We start from the raw sequence: 18,682 nt of genomic DNA on the forward strand, positions 1-18,682 counted from the left end.
TCTAAAATAAATCAATGCACTAAAACACATCATTGCAAACTTAGAAATCGGATGTCCTTGGAGAGCCTTAACTCCATCTTGTACATCTCATATATAGACTGAAGCTGTCTGGTGGGGCTTCCTATGAACACCAGCTGCCTGATAAGGTTTTGCAGTTTTTTGGCACATCAGCTGCATGCTCACTTCCATTAAGTCAAATGCTACAGATGCTGATCCTGCCATAAAAACTCTCAACCAAAATGAGGATGACCCACTCATTCTGTGAGCCAGCACGGCCTGTGTGTGTGGAGGGGTGTCTGAAAAAAACAAACAAACAAACAAACAAAAACAATTAGCCTGCATTAGGACCAGACTAGTTCCCATCATTTTTCACATTGCCACTGTTTTTTCTAGTGTGTCTATTTTTTTTTTGTCAATTTCGATTGTTAATGTAGTTTGTTAACAACGTTATGGTTACACATGTTTTTCTGTTACTTTTTGTGGACCACAAAGTTTGCAACTACTTACACACACACACACACACACACAAAGAGTGCCTATTTCGGGTCAGTTTTGCCGGTCCCAAGCCCGGATAAAGGAGGAGGATTGGAATTGTGACATTAAAAAAGCAATAATCGCTAAAAGAAATTTAATTTGTAGTTTTAAAAATATTCCAAATGCATTAGGGGTGTTTTTTTACTCACTTTATGTCTCTCCCACGACGTTATTTCTCTCTTCTACAGCGCTGGTTACAATTACATAAACATGACCAATTATGTAAATTAGGCGATGACGTCATTTGCCGACTTTTAGGACAGCCAATAGCGATTTCCCTTACTGAGGAGTTGGCAACACTGTGGACGGTTCATTTTTACCGGACTGTTGGTAGCATCTTTGACGGAAGGGACGCGTTGTTCTTACATAGACAGGTGTGTTGCGTACGCTGATCTTTTTGGCCTTTCGTAGAAGGATATGAAGAATTTCCTCAGGCTTTTTCTGCGCGGGCTTAAGCACCGAGCCCAGCTTACGGAACAGACCGACGTTTGTTACAATTGTGTTAGCTACACGCCGTCAACAGCTAAGCTGACTTGCATGACATCTGTCCCTGCTTCGTTATTAATGCTAGTTGCGGCAAATGATTGTGTATAACGTCTTCTTCTTCTTTTTTTAAAGAACAAAATAAAATCATGCTGCTTCGCAAAGTGAGCCAGTCTTCCGCCCTGTGCAGCACCGTTCTCCGGCTTCCTGCCGTGCTAACCGGGTGAGTAATCAGCATTAATTATTGCTATAAAGGGTTTAGAATGAGATGTTTATGTTTTACAAACATATCGTGTCTTGTCTGATCTGCAGAGGTCAGCGTCAGGCCGCGGTGGTGTTTGTTGGGCAAAACGGCCGTCTCTACGCAAGCCAGGCAGCCGAGGTGCGTTACGTTATTATATCGTATCTCATTATAATGCATTAAGTACACATTACTCTGTTTAACACGGCTGCTTCACGCTGTGGCTCCACTACATTTGATCGAGACTGTGTCCTTGTTTGGGTAATCGCAGCTTGCGGCTGATATAACACCGGCACCCCCTCCCGCTCAAACTGGGGGAAAGTTCACTGTTCACGTGACCCAGGTATTAAAGGTGACACTGCAGTTGCTTAGGCAAGCGTTCACAATAAAACCGATGATGCACACCCGACATTACCACAATGTTTTTAACAAAAATTCATAAATTTATCAGCAGTTGTGAAGTCAATGATCGTGCGTGTGTTGTTACTTTTGTTATTATAATTGTTAATAATGATATTATTTCTTTGTGTATAGTAAAACAAGTCGTAATGATAAATATGTCTAAGCAGTTTTAAAGTCTTGCAGGTCTTCATCAGATTGACTGTGAACTTTTGGCTTAGCAAAATTGCTATGACGCAACAAGGAAATATTTTCCACTGTTATCTGCAAATCAGAGTTTTTACTGCTTTGAATACAAAAGAGCTATCAACAGAAAATCACCACCACTGAGATAAAAAAAATATTTTTAGCCTAAAATGTATTTCAAAATAAAGTTTGGGTTTATCATATTGTCAGAAGTGTCAGGAAAATGGACAGTAAGATACCCCAGAGTCATTGCCACAAATTTATCCAACCAGTCCAGTTTATCCTCCCAAGAGGTCAACTTTGATCTGGGATAAACTCTGTGTTTTTGTATTTGCTGAGAGGTCTCACATAGTGCTGGATCCATAAGCATTACATTAAAACAAATATTTCTAAAGTAGATTCTGGGGGAAAACAGGGGCTTTTCTATCCTTTGATTGTTTATCTACTACTTAATTACTCTGGTGTAATAGAAATGGAGATGTGGAGGTCTTCATCAATAGAAAATCAGTTTGCTGAGTCTTCAGGGCTTATGTTTTAATCATTATTGATGGTGTGAACTAAGGTTGGGCAATTGGACGAATATATCGACTATCGATGATAGGCTGAGGCTACCGTCATTCATTTTTACAAAGGCGATTAATTTATTTATTTGCTTATGAGTAAGTTTGCATGCCTGAATATATCGCCTATTGTCGGTTACTGGACTGACGATTGTCAGCTGGAAATTTTTTACATATCGCCCAACCTTAGTGTGAACCCAGGTCCCTCTTACAGTGGCCCTGTTTGGTCCTTTTGACCAGCACATATAAAGTCTGGGGATGTTGTAGCTAATTCCTTATGACAATACCTATAATTATAATAATGATATTGCCTCTAGTGGTGCTGTTACACAGATGTTACTAGTGACTTATGGAGATCATCACTATAAAAAAAAAACTGGCAAAAAAGCTACACCAGCAGACCACTATTAAATATCTTGGTCAGACTTGGAAGTACTGGTGTTAGTGGATATGGAGGACAATGTGGAGGTGCCGGTTCTGTCCATCTGGATTTTCTTCTTATTGAAAACACTTAACCTCTGCCAATGATCCAATGATAGTCAGAAGGTGATCTGGTACCAAGCCAGACCTGACTTCACACTGGCCCCGCATCAGTGGAACAGCTGTGAGTCCTGGTCAACACAGTAATTATTAGCTGGGAACAAAGTTCATACCTATTTTGTTGCTTTAATAAAATAAACATATGTAAATCCTGCTCCAAGGTCGTGCTTTTAATAAACACGAGCTCACAGGGTGTTGTCTGTATAGTTAAAAGCAGAACTTTACGACAGCCCTGTGATAAATACTTTTATTGTGAGGCGTAATAAATCTTGTCTTTATGAAATTAAAATGCAATTCACTGGAAGTTTTACTGGAGTTAATTATGAATCAGGTACAAAAGGCAATTGTGCTGTAGTTTACAGCAGATTTAAAAACACGAACCACATACTCAGCACTCAGCTGAGTGGCTGTACCCTTGGCTTCACCTCTCACCTAGTTGAGATCGGAGCTGGTGTCCTGATTGAAACTGGAAAAACTGTAGCCTGTGTGCTCTTAACATTTAATCACCAAACAGCACTTGACAGCAAACTGTCTCCCTCTGTGTGCCTTCATCCTGTTGGCTACATGGTGGTAAACCTTCAGATGTGTTTTTCCTTTTACATGAGTCAACCTGACATTGCGTATGGTTAAGCAGTGATTTTGTATGTTTTGTAAGCTTTGTTGCACAGAGAGTTTGTAGTTTCCTCACTTGTTTCCCTTTATTCATTTTAAAGATAATTTATATAATTTTGTCCTCTGCTCTGTTTGTGGTTTCAGGCAGTGCTGGAGAAGCCTGCAGCAGTCGGCAGTGACACTGCCACCAAAGTGGAAAAGAAGACAGCTGCTGCTGCTGTATGTTTACTATCTGCTTTATAAGCAAGTCTTACATTTATAATGGCCAAAATCTGGTTAAAATCAGTCAGTCTACTTTGTTTATTTTCAAAGTAAAAGGTTTGAATCCTAGGAGCAATAGGGCACATGTTTCTTTAAGAATGGGTCCCTCTTTAAAGCTGATTTCTTTGCTGTTTAAACACAACACACAGAGGCTTTCAGTGTTCTTAATTCACCAGCAGGTGGCAGCATAAATCTCAGCAATGCACGTTTGGTAGGCCCTAAGGACTTTAAGCTTGACCTCTCTTGCAGCTCCATAGAGCAGTTTCAGTGGTGTTTGAATTAACTTAAATGTTACTGTTTGGATTATCTTTTCACAGGAATCCAAATCATTTGCTTTCAACATTTTCAAGGGGCAGATCACAACTTCCCAGGTTTTTCCCTTTCCCCAAGGTAAATCCATAAGACTATTTATATATAAGAGTATTTATGTTCTTACCTGATTTAAAAAAAAAAAAATTAAAGCCAGCTTCTTGCTGATTGGCTTTGTTAAACTGAAAAACTGTTGCCAGTGTAATGGTTTGTATGTGCCGCAGTCCTCAATGAGGAGCAGGAGCAGTTCCTTCGAGAGCTCGTGGGGCCATGCAGCAAATTTTTCGAGGTAATTGTAAATCTTAGTCTGACCTCACGCTCACTGCTCCTAAACACCCCCAAACCCTCCACTCACCGATTCCCCCTCCATGTTTCTGCTCCCCGTGGACAGGAGGTAAATGATCCAGCCAAGAACGATGCCTTGGAGAAAGTGGAGGATCACACCATGGAGGGCCTGAAGGAGATGGGTGCCTTTGGTATGCAGGTGCCAGCTGACCTGGGTGGCATTGGCCTCTCAAATACTCAGGTACAGCTTGCTTGACTTAATTATGATATTGACAACATGGCAATGGTTTTAAAAAGTGTAACGGAAATTATCCGTCCAACAGTACGCCCGGCTGGTTGAGATCGTTGGCAGTCATGATTTGGGAGTCGGTATTACTTTGGGTGCACACCAGTCTATTGGTTTCAAGGGAATTTTGCTTTTTGGGAATAAAGCTCAGAAGGAAAAATATCTGCCAAAACTCGCCTCAGGTAAGAATACCAGCATCAGCATCTGGATTTCGAGGTAAACTGTAGCTCTGTAGAAGATTGGAGACGTTCTGTCTGTTTATTATTGAAAGCTAAAAAAGCCATAGTGTTGGAGGGACACACTGTGCTAGAAAAGTCTTAACTTCATGTGAAAGAAAAGCTTAGTAATTTTTGTTGTAAATTTTTGCTTTGACAATGACTCTGTGTGTGTGTGTGTGTGTTACTCCAGGCGAGCACATAGCCGCCTTCTGCCTGACTGAACCAGCCAGCGGTTCTGATGCCGCCTCTATCAAAACCGTTGCCGTCCAGTCGCCCTGCGGAAAGTATTTCACCCTCAATGGAAGCAAGATCTGGATCAGGTGAGGACTCCAAGGAAGTTCTTGGTGAATAGTTTGCTAAAAAATAGTCCGACTTGATGACAAACCTAAAATAGAAAACCGGACAAACCACAGCACAGTCTGCTGAGGAGGGTTCAACGTTCTTTCCATAGTTATTACCTATGTTTAAGCGCTTTCGATTCGGTTCTTCTGTATATGCTTGAATGGTTTTCAAAATGTTTCTGAGCTGAGACACTTTGCACTGTGCACTACACACAAGTTCTGGTGGTTATAAGACTGTGTACCCTCTGAACAACCACTCGCTTTCTCCCATCAAAGCAATGCACGACCGCAGTGGTTAGTGCAGCTGACACCTGTCTCACTTTCTCTCGCTTGAGTACAATTTCCTGTTACACGAAGACTGGGGAGTACGTGCTTCTGTCTGTCATTAATAGTGAGATGCTGTGTGATTGCTTAGAAGCAACAGCTGACTGGCGTCACGCATGAATAAAATATGAATAAGTAGTTTAACCGTCTTATATCTGTGTGTGAGGGAGCTTTAATTTTATTACTTGTAGCATTTAAACATTTATTTTATTTTATTAGTGTCTAAATCAGTGTTTAGTCCTTTTAAAACTCCTGTTTTTAGAGTTGACGTATTTGAAAAGTAATCTTAAAGTAAAGCTTGACTGTTTGACAGCTGAAGCTTTTTTGTGCTTTCACCACAAGGGGGCAGAATTACACAGTGCATCCAGCGACACACAGTAATGGCCACTCCATTCTAAATAACCTTCTCTCCTCAGCAATGGAGGTTTGGCTGAGATCTTCACTGTATTCGCCAAGACGCCCATGAAGGACCCCAAAACCGGGGAGATGAAGGACAAGATCACGGCGTTCATTGTGGAGAGGAGCTTTGGAGGAGTGACACAGTGAGCGCCCCTTTTCTTAACTTAGCAGACTGTTTGCCACTAAACCCTTTATTCTTGTTGTGGATGAAACTTTTTATTTCTTCCTTCCCATCGTCGTAAACCTTACTTCTCTCTCGCAGTGGCCCTCCGGAGAAGAAAATGGGCATCAAGGCTTCCAACACGGCCGAGGTCTACTTTGATAACGTGCGAGTGCCGGCCGAGTGCGTGCTGGGCGAAATCGGAGGCGGATTCAAGGTGGCAATGAACATCCTGAACAACGGCCGCTTTGGCATGGCGGCCGCCCTCTCCGGCACCATGAAGAGTGTCATCGCCAAAGCTGTGAGTGAATCCCCTCCAGGCTCCTTAAGTGTAGAAAGGAAGGGAAGTGGGTGAAGCGCACCGGTGGAGCTCTTCTCTTGAAGCCTATGGCTTTTACTTATGGTTTAGTTTCTATATGTGCTGTCAGGTTTCCCACTTGCTGCATTGTTTCTTATCTGTAACCAATATTGTCTGTGTTGCAACTCATTTCGCTTTGCTTTGTTCTTCGTTGTGGGTTAGTGGGAAATTCCCCTTCTCTTTGTGGCCTCTTTCTGCTTCTTGCTGCGCTTAAATGTGCTGAACGCCTCCGTTCGGCTCTGTCTACTGAGAGGATTCAGCTTTTTTGATTAGTAAAGTAATTAATTTTTTTTTAACTTAAATTACTTAAAATCAGTGTTATGTTTATTAAAACAGTTTGAATTGCTACCAGTAGATGGTCATAAGATTAGAGGACCATAGACACAGTGACAACACACACTGGTTAATGGAGTCCTCTTTTGAAGCCTCGAGCTGACTGTTTTGGGTGTCTCGGCATTTAAAAACGAAATGTTTGAGCGACTGAGAAATCAAGACAACGCAGACTTATTCAGTAGCAACTTGACAGTCACATGCAGTCGTGTCCTGCTTTATTGTCTGCTTTAATATAAATACAAACATAACTGACTAAATGAACATCCTGCTGTGACTCAAAACGAACAGCGGAGAACGTAATGGCTTACTGAAAGCGTTTAATGAGGCCATAGGTCAAGGAAGATGAGGCGCAGTTTCTCATGAACGATGATAAAAGCAGAGTTGAACTATAAATATTTAATGAGGCAAATGAGACAAACAGAGAACGTAACATCACATTCGCAGGAGGATGTTGAACACATAAATCAATCAAATTGGAATAAATATTTTTTTAAAAACATCGTGTGTGGAGATGCAAAGTTTCATTCAGATTGGCCCGCCTGTTAGGGAGGAGATGAGGTAAATGGAGACATACATGATCATATTTTTTGATGGAAAAAGATTTTGTGCAGATGCTGATATAAAAAAACGCAAATTTATCTGGCCAGTAGCTGATGTGGTATTATTACTATTATTAGATCTAGGTAGACTAAAGCATACAGCTGCACATAACTCTTTCACTTGTTTACAATAGGGCTGCCACAAACGATTATTTTGATAGTCGACTAGTCACCGATTATTTTTGCGATTAGTCGACTAATCAGATCATGCATCCATTGGACATAAAACGTACAGCTTATTGCACCAGCAAGTATCTGCTCTTATATAACTATCATTAGCTTACAGCTTTAAGTGTTTAAGGTATGTGCTAACTAAAAATAAAGACAAGATGATAGTTTATTAAATTTAAATGAAATTTGCAGATTGTTTCGGTGAAGTTTAATAAACTCCTTGCTATCTAAAATATAACAGGACACCGGAGTAAATTCTCGAGCATCTCACACTTCTGATAATCAGCTGTCTGCTTGATGTTTATTCAGCTGTGTAAAAACTATAACTTTAATCTCAGCCAAACCGATTTACTCAGGAACAAATAAAATACTAAAAAAAGCCAAACAATATAATTTTTAAGTTATCTAAGTGACTTATATATGTTTAACCTGAGTAGCGAAAGACGGCGGTGGGTTTGAAAACGATTTGCCGGGAGTCCGGTGTTCTCACCGGCTCTAGTGAGCCTTGCCCTCGGCTAGCTATCGAGCTAGTGGGTAACAGACGTCTCCGAAAACGTCGGAGCGCTTTTGAAAATATGTGGTGTCTTGATAAACTGAGCAGATATTTGAGGTTTACACAGCTACATTCTCGCCTGAAAATATGTTAAACGTTTATTTTGTGACCCAGAAAGAATAATAAGAGTAATATTAAAACTAACTAGCTGCCGCCATTGTTGGAAACTGAGCTGGGCTGCGCTATAAATTCTGGGACAGAGCTGCTTCTTCTTCTTCTTCGGGGTTTAACGGCAGCTGGCATCCTTGTACATGCAGTGCTGCCATCTTCTGTTTCAGTCTGTTATTACACTCTTAAATCCTACTACTTATTCCTGCGTCTTTTGGGATCTTACAAAGCTTCAAACGACGCGTCGACTATTAAATTAGTCGTAATCATGACTAGTCAACTAATCGTGGCAGCCCTAGTTTACAACACTTGTCTTTTAACAAGTGCAAAACTGATATGACACAACAGAAAACCACTGTTTACTGACATATCAGCACTGATAATTAGGTGACCGTGGACCTCTTCTTCAGTTGCAAATGTTTCACTACTAGAAAAATACATTAATATTAAGCCAGTGTGCACATGTACCTCCTGAGAACATGAAGAGAAATTTACTTCAAAGTCAGTGTTACTGCGCTTATAGTAAATGAGATTCACAAATCAGTTTTGCAGCTAAATGGTCTCTACAGTAAGCATATTTTATTGCTGTGACTGAAGGGATTTCTCGCCCGGGGGGGAAAAACGTGGTTGTTTTGTTTGAGCAGTTGCGTCGGCTGGAGAGAAAACTGTGAAAAGTTAATGTGGGGGGAATTCCTGCCCCCTCAGCGTTTTTACTGAGGGAGAATCTCATGCAGAGGAGGCACAGGGAGCCGGTTCTCATGCACTTAGAGAAATGACTTGCTCACATGTTGATAAAGAGAAGTTCATTTTTTCAATGTCATGCAGCCATAAACTGCCTTCAGTGAGCGCTTGCAACCTAATTCAACACTAATCTTAACGTGTGAAGTTTTTAAAGAAAGCACGGTTCTTTTCAGCTTTGTTGTTTGTTTTCACGTCTCATGGTATTTTGACACATTGCCACCAGTTTTGCACCTCACCACAATACTGATCATGCTTCTTTTTGTGGTGACCGGCAGCTCTGCCAAACTTCCTCTTTTCATACAAAAAAAACTGCTAGATAGCAACAGCATTTCAGGGCACCAAAAAAAACCCACTTGCAAAATCTTGTTTCCTCATATCTTGTGGCTTGAGTCAAATTCTTGAATTAAAATAATGAATTGTGGTCTTATAGCGGCCTGTGCTTTTCCACTTTTCGTCAGGTGGACCATGCAGCCAACAGAACCCAGTTTGGGAACAAGATTCACAACTACGGAGCCATCCAGGAGAAGGTGGCTCGCATGACTATGCTGCAGTACGTCACAGAGGTCAGACAACACAACACGAATCTGTAACGCTACCTCACCTGGTGCCGCGCTGAGCCGTGTGGTGCAGGTTCTGAGAATAACCTTGCTTATTAATGGTTTGCTGTTATCTTGACACCGTGGTTGATTTCCTGTTTTACTGTCAGTCAGCATAATCTGCTTGTCAGCTCACTGGGCTTTATTTAACACAGAGAATGTGCTGAGATGCCTTTTTTTTAATGTGACGAATTCAAATTAAATTCAGTTTTGATTGTCTTTATGAGAAAGGTGTCAAACTCATGGTACCATTACTTCTGTGTGTTTTCTCAGTCCATGGCCTACATGATCAGTGGGAACATGGACAGCGGAGCAACCGACTTCCAGATCGAAGCTGCCATCAGCAAGATATTTGCCTCTGTAAGAAATTTCCCCTTCAATGTTTGTACTGCAAGCCTTTTATTTCAGCTTTTGCAGTAACCAGAAAGCCTTTAAGGATGTTTGGCTTCAATTTTTCTGTTAGCACACATTAGTGGGCAACGTGGCACTTATTTCATAATCTTCATGAGGTTCCTTTTTCTGTGGAAGACCGAAGGATGGTAAATAGAGGAAGCATATGTCTCCTGACTGATGTGAGATGAAATGTGATAGTGTGTTTGGCAGTGCTAAACGTCTTTTACATGTCTGTGTTTCTTTGTGTATTTGAGACAGGAAGCAGCATGGTTTGTGACAGACGAGAGCATTCAGGTTATGGGCGGCATGGGTTTCATGAAGGTGAGTCCTCAGTCCACATCCTGTTAGTTACAAACCAGGTAACATGGGGACAAATATATTTGACAAAATTTAAAGTTTGTGTTTTTGAAAGCTAGAGTTTAACATCCTGCTGAAAGCAGGTGAAACAGTAGATAGAACAGGAATTTCTCGATACTCAGAATTTATACCTTGTGTATAGTCTCTTTTTATATAGCACCAAATCACAACAGCATTCACTTAATATTGTAAAGTAATGACACTACATTATTGGAATCAAACTTGAACAATCAACCAGCCCAATAGGTCTGTGAAGGTTCTCAGTCATGGACCCCCTAACGCCTTAACACCCACTCACATCCGGGGCCATTTGACCTTGGGAAATCACATGATAGGGTGGGGCTAGGTTTCACAATGAGCTCACCTAAAACCTTGGCTGATTGTGACCTACACCCGTTTTCACAACTTGGCTCGTGTGATTAGGTAGAGGATCATTACGACCATTGTCCCTCTTGGGGGGGACACTCCCACTTAAATTTGGGACTCTCCACCATCAAACATCTTCAAGCAATTTAAAGAAGTCCAGACGCTTTTCTTTCCAAGCTGGTTAGACAACCAACCCACTATAAGCAAACAGTTGGTAACAGTGGGAAAGAAAAACTACCTTTTAACAGGAAGAAGGCTCCAGCAGAAGCCGGCTCAGGGAGGGGCGGCCATCTGCCACTGTTGTGTAGATGTTAATTAATATTAACAATAATTCACTGTCCAAACCTAAAATCAATCAGGTCAAAAAAAAAAAAAGCTTTAATTTTCAGATTTTTAAATATTAACAGATTTTTTTGAGACAATATTTTATATTATTTCATTTTTAATCTGAAAAGTGTTACAAAGGGGATGAAATATATATGGTCTAGTACACCTCATACCCCCCTTTAGACTCACCCCTGCTTGCTTCAGTTATCGCATTAATGTACAGCTGCCGTCAGCCTTCAGTAAGTTGCATAATTCAAACGTGCTGTTAGACCAAGTGAACAGTTCATCTGCAGATTTTAATGTCGCCTTACTTCTGGGGGCTTACTGCAGATTTTTCTCTTTGTAAAACAAGCGGCGGTGGATGGAGCACCTACGAAGTTTACTTTTCTTCACGTCGGAGTTTGTTGATCAGGTGGTTTGATTAAGGACTCCAGGTTTTAATGGTGATTACAGGAACAGCACTGTTTTCTTTCGTTCAATCTGAGATCACTGTTTCGGTAATGGCTCCGCCTCTTCACTCTTTGCGGTGTGTAAACAGACACCGGCTCCGCGTTAAAACTCTTTGACGATGAAAGCCAAGTTTTAACATGACCCCTAAAAAGTAGATGTTTCTAAAGACATTGCTTTTTTTGTGTGTTTGTTTGTTTTGTTTTGTGCAGCCACAAATACAAAGGCTCCTACAACATGTAGGGGAGCTGTAAACATCAGCACTGGGAATGTGTGTAGATTGTTTTTGGATGTATGCTGACTGTGGTCACATGCGCAGTTTCCTGATAGTTGCGCTCATCTTTTGGCTTCGCTTCTGTTTGGTTTTTGTTTTTATCTCAAACACGGCTGTCAGTAAACGTTGGCGAGCCTTTGACAGGTGTGGCAAGCACTCAAACAAGGATGTGCCTAAAGGATCCGCATTTCCTTGTTTTATGCGCTGGAAGATAAAATCGTTTTCCCGCTCTGTTTACTGTGTGTTTCTGTCCACAAACGCTTCAGTTTTTGTTGTGATGATGATGGTGATGGTGCGCTAATGGCCTCTATCTGTTTAGAGTTTTAAACAGAAGTAATGATGTAATCGGGCAACAGATCTTTGTTCTTATCCATTAAAGATGCACAGGTGTGGCTAAGACTTCTCAGAAGCCTTTGCACTGTATAGTGGCAGGTGCTTGCCTTGCTGTTGCGGTATTGAGTCATTTAGTTGCAACAGGCGAGTCGGCATACACACTCAGAAAATACTGAGACCACATTCGAGTGAAAAAAAAAAAGATATCAAGCAAGAAGTTCACTAGAATAGACTGGAAACAACCAGCTGAAGATACGGGGGCGTGGTGGAGCTGTGTAAACAGTTTTGTGCTGCTTAAAATAAACCAGACAGTGCAGAAGAGAGAAAAAAAAATAAGCTTGCTGCTTTGGTTTGTTTTTTAGTTCAGTGGAAAGTGTGCTCAGTCATGGAGGACAATGTACTATGACTTTTAAAAAACAAAAAGTTTAGTTCAGCCACTGTAAACAATGATTTACACTCTGAGTCCTTGTATTGTTGAGTTACGATTGGATTGGTCTCATGTAAAGCTGCTTAAAATAATTCCACTTCCTTTGTGCTACGTGCCAGTTGATAGTGGAATTAGTTGCGCAGCAGCGGGGGGGACGAATGCAGCAGGCTTTTAGCGGTTCTGCTCGCTCCGTGCGTTTTGACTCAGGGTTTCACTTCAGCAAGGAAACCAAGTCAAAAGTGTGCTGGTGTACATTTTCATTTCTGTGCCACTTAAAATATGCACACTGGTTTCCACATACAGAATTCAGAAGCGGTGCAAAAGCCTCTATTCCTCTTTAACGGTGCATTTTCATTACCTTATTTCAGGGCGTTAAATGGACATGAGATGGGAAAGAATTAAGTGCTAACCTTGGAAAATGTACAATATTTGCATTCCTTCTGTCTTATTAGGGCTTTTAGTTACTTAGTTATTTTTTTTTATTATTTTTTTTAATAATTCAAGTATTTATTAGATTTTGCATTTTATAACAACAAATGCAAAAATGCAACAACCAAAAACAAGAAGCAAACAAACAAAAAAACAAAACAAAAACAGTGAGGTTTTAACATCTGTTGCATTAGGCTCAAATGTCCAAGTCAGGTAAACATGTAGGTGCAAAAGTTGTCCCACTGTTCAACTGCAGCTTCCGCCACATGATGTAACTTTCCCAACATCTTTTCGCAAGCAGCGTTCCCAATCATTCTTTCTTTCCACATTTTAAGCGTTGGCATATGGGAGTCCTTCCAGTGTTCCAAAATGATACGGGCACATGTTACCAGTGCAGTATTTAACACTCTAAACAGGTGTTTATTTAATTGTGGCACCTCTCCTTTGTTTCCTAGTAGACATAATTTAGGTGATCTGGGCAAATTACACTTAGTTAGTTACTTTTTATTTTTGGTGCTTTATTGAGGTGGAGCTGAAAAGCAATGGAGCCCATCATGTTCTTTATTTGTGTTTGTTTCTGCAGGACGCTGGAATGGAGAGAGTGATGAGGGATTTGAGAATTTTCAGAATCTTTGAGGGTACAAACGACATCCTGAGGCTCTTTGTGGCTCTGAATGGCTTCCAGGTAACACAGAAATTTCCTCTGTGTGTGTGTGTGTGTGTGCGTGTGTGCGTGCGTGCGTGCGTGTGTGTGCGCGCGTGTGCGTGCTTTGTGAAAGTACAGAGGAAGTGGATTCTGCTTGCTGTATAAAATTCTGAAATTCTGTGATAAGAAGCAACTTCCTCTTCACATTTCACATTTGAGTTCTGTATCACATCCACGTTTTCTGCACTTCACTTTTCCTCACTCTCTATCAGGAAGTATTGGTTCTTAACATGTTGCATATAACTACAGATTGAGCAATCCAGATAAACCCTGACTCCTCCTGACTATGTTTAGCCCTTCGCTCAGCAGCTTGCATGTGCTTCCCTGCAGAATGCTGGAAACCAGCTGAAGAGCCTGCAGAAGGCCCTGAAGAGCCCCATCAGCAACGCCGGCGTGCTCGCAGGAGAAATCACCAAGAGAGCCAAAAGGTTGGTTTAGCTTCTGCAACACTGTTTTTCCTTTCTGTATGTCTGGAAGGCAGTGGGTGTGCGATCAGGGGTCGCCCCTTGCAAAAAATAGAACGTGACCTGAAGAAGTGATACAGCTTCCAGGCTGATGTCGACAGATACAGCAGTTATGCCATCAGATTAATGGAAATGGAGACATTTTTTATGCACTCTTCCTCTTTCTGAGAAAGGCAGTGATGTGAAAATGATTTTCTTACACTTGTGTACTCGCTGCGAGTACACAAGTGTAAGAAAATCATGTGCTGCACACATACACACAGGAGGCAGAAAAGTGTGGCTTCCTCCTCTCTTTGTGTTAATTTGATTAAGACTTCCTTTTAACCGTTTACTTAACGCTCTCAGAGGCTGTGTGAGTGCTTTTGTAGCTCAGGCATACAGGCTCATATAACTGCGGTGCAGATCATTTATCCTCTCTACTCCGCCTGCCCAATTCTAGGAGACACTGAAAGCTGCTTGCACGTCAGGGTCTGTAGTCTTGCTTATACATTCGGGCCTTTTTATAGCAACAGTAGCACACAAAGGTGTTGTGTGGTGCTGCATTGCACTGGTTGTGCAATTAATACAATGAACGGCTAAAAACAAACAGTCGACCACTGAATGCATCATAGAGAGACTTTTAGACGCAATGATAGCATTTATAGCATAAACTTGTCATAACCTCTGTATAGAGCCTCAGCTGCAGGTTTCAGTCAGTTTGACCAGCTGTTTGGCTTATTTTTGTTCTGTATTTAATTTAAACATGGTTAACTGTGCAGCTTCCCACACACTGTATATAAAAGATGGTCTTAGCCATCGTGACTTCACCATTTGGGAATTTTGGGACTTTGTCACTGGCTTTTCCAACCAGGCATTGACAATGCATGACTACATTTTACTCACGAAAACTGGAGTACAACCTTCTTTGATAGGCTGTATATCAGACAGCATATTATTATTATTAACAGGACAAATTAATTTTTATAGCAGATTTAAAACAACAGAGTTGACCAAAGTGTCAGCGTGCCAGCACAGGTTGCGGTTTGGGATCAACAGATCCATCGTAGACTCGGACGGACGGCTGAACGATGCTGTCGGTGTTGCTGAGAATGACTTTTTGTTGTGTAACGCGGTCCTCTCTTCTTTACAGGAAGGCAGGTTTGAGCACAGGTCTGACGCTGCAGGGGACGGTGCATCCTGAGCTGGCACACAGCGGAGAACTGGTGTGTTATTTTTGTTATTATTTGTATCGATCAACTGTTATTTATGAGACAAGCCCATCTAAGGGGCTGGCCCAGGCTGGATGAATGGGTGCCTGGCACTTTTAAGAGGACCCTTTGTTTACTAATGGAACATTTCCTCCTGCGTTGCCTTCATTTTCTGCTTTCTGCTACAGTCTGCGTGTTTCCTAACGCTCTGCACTTTTTGTTGTTTCTGCTTTACAGACAGTTAAAGCCATTGAGCAGTTTGGAGGAGTTATCGAGGAGCTGCTGATCAAACATGGCAAGAAGATCATCGGTGAGAGAGTGTGTGTGTGTGTGTGTGTGTGTGTGTGTGTGTGTGTGACTGCGGGTGTTTCAGCTCACCTGGAAGATTTGAACTTGACTATATTATGAGTTGTATCTGACAGTTTAGAAATGACATCTTGGCATTTTATTAACAAATGTTTGTTTGTTTTTTTCTAACTTATCTAAACTTGTGTGCTTTCATTTTTCAGATGAACAGTTTATTCTCAAGAGAGTCGCAGACTGCGCCATTGACATCTACGCCATGGTGGTCGTCCTGTCAAGGTATGCAAAAGTGCAAACAACAGATTTAAGTCTTCATTCTTTTTTTTTTTTCCACTAACCACACCATCCTTTCTATCTGTCCCCGTTGCGCTCTTTCTGCACGCTCCCACCCACCTTCTAAACTAAGGTCTTCTTTTATTCCACAAACAAACTCCTACGCAGCCCAAAGCGACATTTCTTGTGAACGTCTTTTTTTCTCGGCCTCTTTCTGCAGGGCGTCGCGAGCTCTGAGTGAAGGCCACACATCAGCTCAGCATGAGAAGTTGCTGTGTGAGACCTGGTGTACCGAGGTAAGATCCTCCGCAGAGCCAGACACAAACACACGCTGCTATGTAAGGAGGATGTTCGGTGTTTTTAATGATCTGAACCGTGGCTAGCACTCTTAGGTAGTGTCACTGTGGTAAGTAGTGGGATATATGATTAAAGAGAGGAGTTAGTTTGGCCTGGCATCATTTTACACAGCAGTGAAGACACAAGTTTTAAATATAAACCAGAAGCACTCAGAGAGCGCAAACCAAGGCGCTCACTCTCTGAGCAATATTTACCTTTAAGGGAGTAATACTGTATTTGTATATAAGCATTATAGGTATTCAATGTTAAGTAACTGGACTAAAAATAAAGCTCTATAAAACATTATTATCACTTTGACCTTCAGAGGAATCTGTTGACCTTCAAGGTGAGATCTGAGGTCGAAAATGACAGGATATTTTAAATCTTTATACAGGGTTATATTAACAATACACACCACACTGGTAATAATTATAGTTTCTACGTTGTAACGCTTTTTGTCAGTTTGTGACTAATAGGTCATTGAGTTGACTTTGGACACCTTTAGACCTTGGCGCTTTAGTCAAGGTCTAAAGGAGCATTAGCACGACCCTGCGCTACACTCCTACAAAGTTTAATCAGAATTCAGTCAAATGTTTTGACCTGTCTTGTTTACAGACAGAATGGCACTGTGAATAAAAACATAAGCTCTCCTTGGCTGAGGAAATAAGTCCATACTTTACCTCTGTGGTGTTCTGATGCCATCACGATCGGTTTGGCACCATCACTCTCCTCCTGTCTCCGTCCCCCAGGCTCACGACAGGGTCACGCACGAGATCAAATCTCTCCACTCCAGCGAGTCCAGAAAGCTCTTCAGCAACATGCAGGCCATCTCTGCAGCCGTCGTGGAGAACGGAGGAGCGGTTGCTGCTCACCCCCTGGGTTTCTAAACGCCCTCGCTCTTTCTGCGTTTCGTCAGTCTTCTCAACATCTCGTCACGTATGCCAAGTCCTCCCGGACTTTTTTTGCCATTATTCCTCTGACACACATCAGTGCCCTTTTTTAATTTATGAGATGCATTTACAGCCTCAGAAACTGGTTTTGGTTTTGGTGTCTTTTTTTTAACCCACTGTTTTTTCCCGTCATTTATTTATGACATTGCAACTCGAGGCATCTAGATTTTGAGCTGCACTTTTGTTCTGCGAGAAATAAAAATGTCATGCGAGTTGGAAAGTCACAGTTCTACATTTGTCTGAAGTGTGAAGGGGGCTTTGAAATGCACCCTTTCCTTTGTGTCCAAGCCTTCATGATGTAAACCCTCAGTGTTTAATCTGTTAATACATTAATTTATGCTCTTTTGGTTCTTGGTTATTAACCATAAATACAACAATATCAATGCAACTTTAAGTCAGGGAGCCAGTTAACAGGAAACTGATGTGTCTTTAAAGGACAGATTTTTACACTTGGTGTTTAAATGCAGAGAACAGCGTGATGTTTGTTCTTAACGCCTTTCTGCATGTTCAGTTTGCTCGTTGATCAACAGACACACAAATGTCAAGACTGTAAAACCTTTTTGCCTTAGAAACCGGCTCGAACACACAAAGCTTTCCTAACAATACTTCACTGTGTGCTCTTTACTGTTATCAGCCACATGGAACTGCAGTGAATGTAACATCGTCTGTGTACCATGTTTAAGTTTTCTATCATTTATTTCTCTACCGTAGTGAACGTGTAACAAAGTGGGAGTCTGTATAGGCTGTAACTATATTGCTTTTTTCTGCCAATAAAGTTCATTTTCTCCAGACTATGTCTCGCCCTCTTTGTGATTTTCAGCACGTACAGCAACACTGACTTTTAGTAGCACTTAAAAAGAAAAAAAAATCCCATCACTGCAATATTTTTACCCATCTTGCCGCCAAACGAGCTTCCTATTTCTGTTGTATTCATAACAAACTTTGCTAATTCAGTTTCACTTCTGCAGTTCGGCTCTTCAAGGGCAGGTGCCTTACAGGAAAGCCAGTATTTGCTTTTATGTCAGGAGTCGTCTGCCGGTGTGTATACAAGTGAAGTGCAAACAGATGAACCCCTTCCTGTCTTTACACAGGCATACGCACACGAGATGACAAGCGTTACTTATGTGGGTGAGAGTCTAAAGAACTTAATGCGAAAGGTGCCGATGCTGTAGAAGGCCTGCGGTTGTTGTTGCTGAGAATTCCCCAGGCATGTGTCTGTCCTCCTGGCTGAAAACCAACTCTCAAGCTCAGCAGTAGCTGAGAAGCAAACCCAGCATCCCTGTATGATTTCCTTTTTTTATGCGGAAACATTCGAACCAAGATCAAAACAAAATTAGATTTGGTGTTTTTAAAAAAACAAACAAACAAAAAACACCACTGTCTCACTTTAAAAATCTAATCTTCTAAAATAATAATGCACTGGTGTCGAGCATTAACCAATGCTCGACACTCTTAGAGGTGTTATGAGATGTGGTTAGCTCAGGAAATGGGGGATCAAACCACCAGCTTTTTA

The 18,682-nt window shown here is 41.4% G+C and overlaps 1 protein-coding gene across 1 annotated transcript; it reads left to right on the top strand.

Moving 5' to 3' along the window:
* Positions 1 to 801: 801 nt before the first annotated feature.
* On the top strand, positions 802 to 17,960 carry acadvl (acyl-CoA dehydrogenase very long chain). The gene is made up of 21 exons (XM_084924158.1): positions 802 to 908; positions 1,153 to 1,240; positions 1,330 to 1,399; positions 3,700 to 3,774; positions 4,134 to 4,206; positions 4,350 to 4,414; positions 4,517 to 4,651; positions 4,734 to 4,878; positions 5,105 to 5,234; positions 5,996 to 6,121; positions 6,241 to 6,439; positions 9,460 to 9,564; positions 9,871 to 9,957; positions 10,249 to 10,311; positions 13,534 to 13,635; positions 13,987 to 14,084; positions 15,250 to 15,322; positions 15,545 to 15,617; positions 15,817 to 15,889; positions 16,104 to 16,179; positions 16,969 to 17,960. The coding sequence occupies exons 2-21, from the start codon at positions 1,167 to 1,169 to the stop codon at positions 17,104 to 17,106; spliced, it is 1,980 nt and encodes a 659-aa protein (XP_084780284.1). The 5' UTR covers positions 802 to 908; positions 1,153 to 1,166; the 3' UTR covers positions 17,107 to 17,960.
* The last annotated feature ends 722 nt before the right edge of the window (positions 17,961 to 18,682 follow it).

Source organism: Perissodus microlepis, chromosome 3 (assembly GCF_051167445.1).
Source record: "Perissodus microlepis isolate ML-2025 ecotype Zambia chromosome 3, ASM5116744v1, whole genome shotgun sequence".
Taxonomy (NCBI): domain Eukaryota; kingdom Metazoa; phylum Chordata; class Actinopteri; order Cichliformes; family Cichlidae; genus Perissodus; species Perissodus microlepis.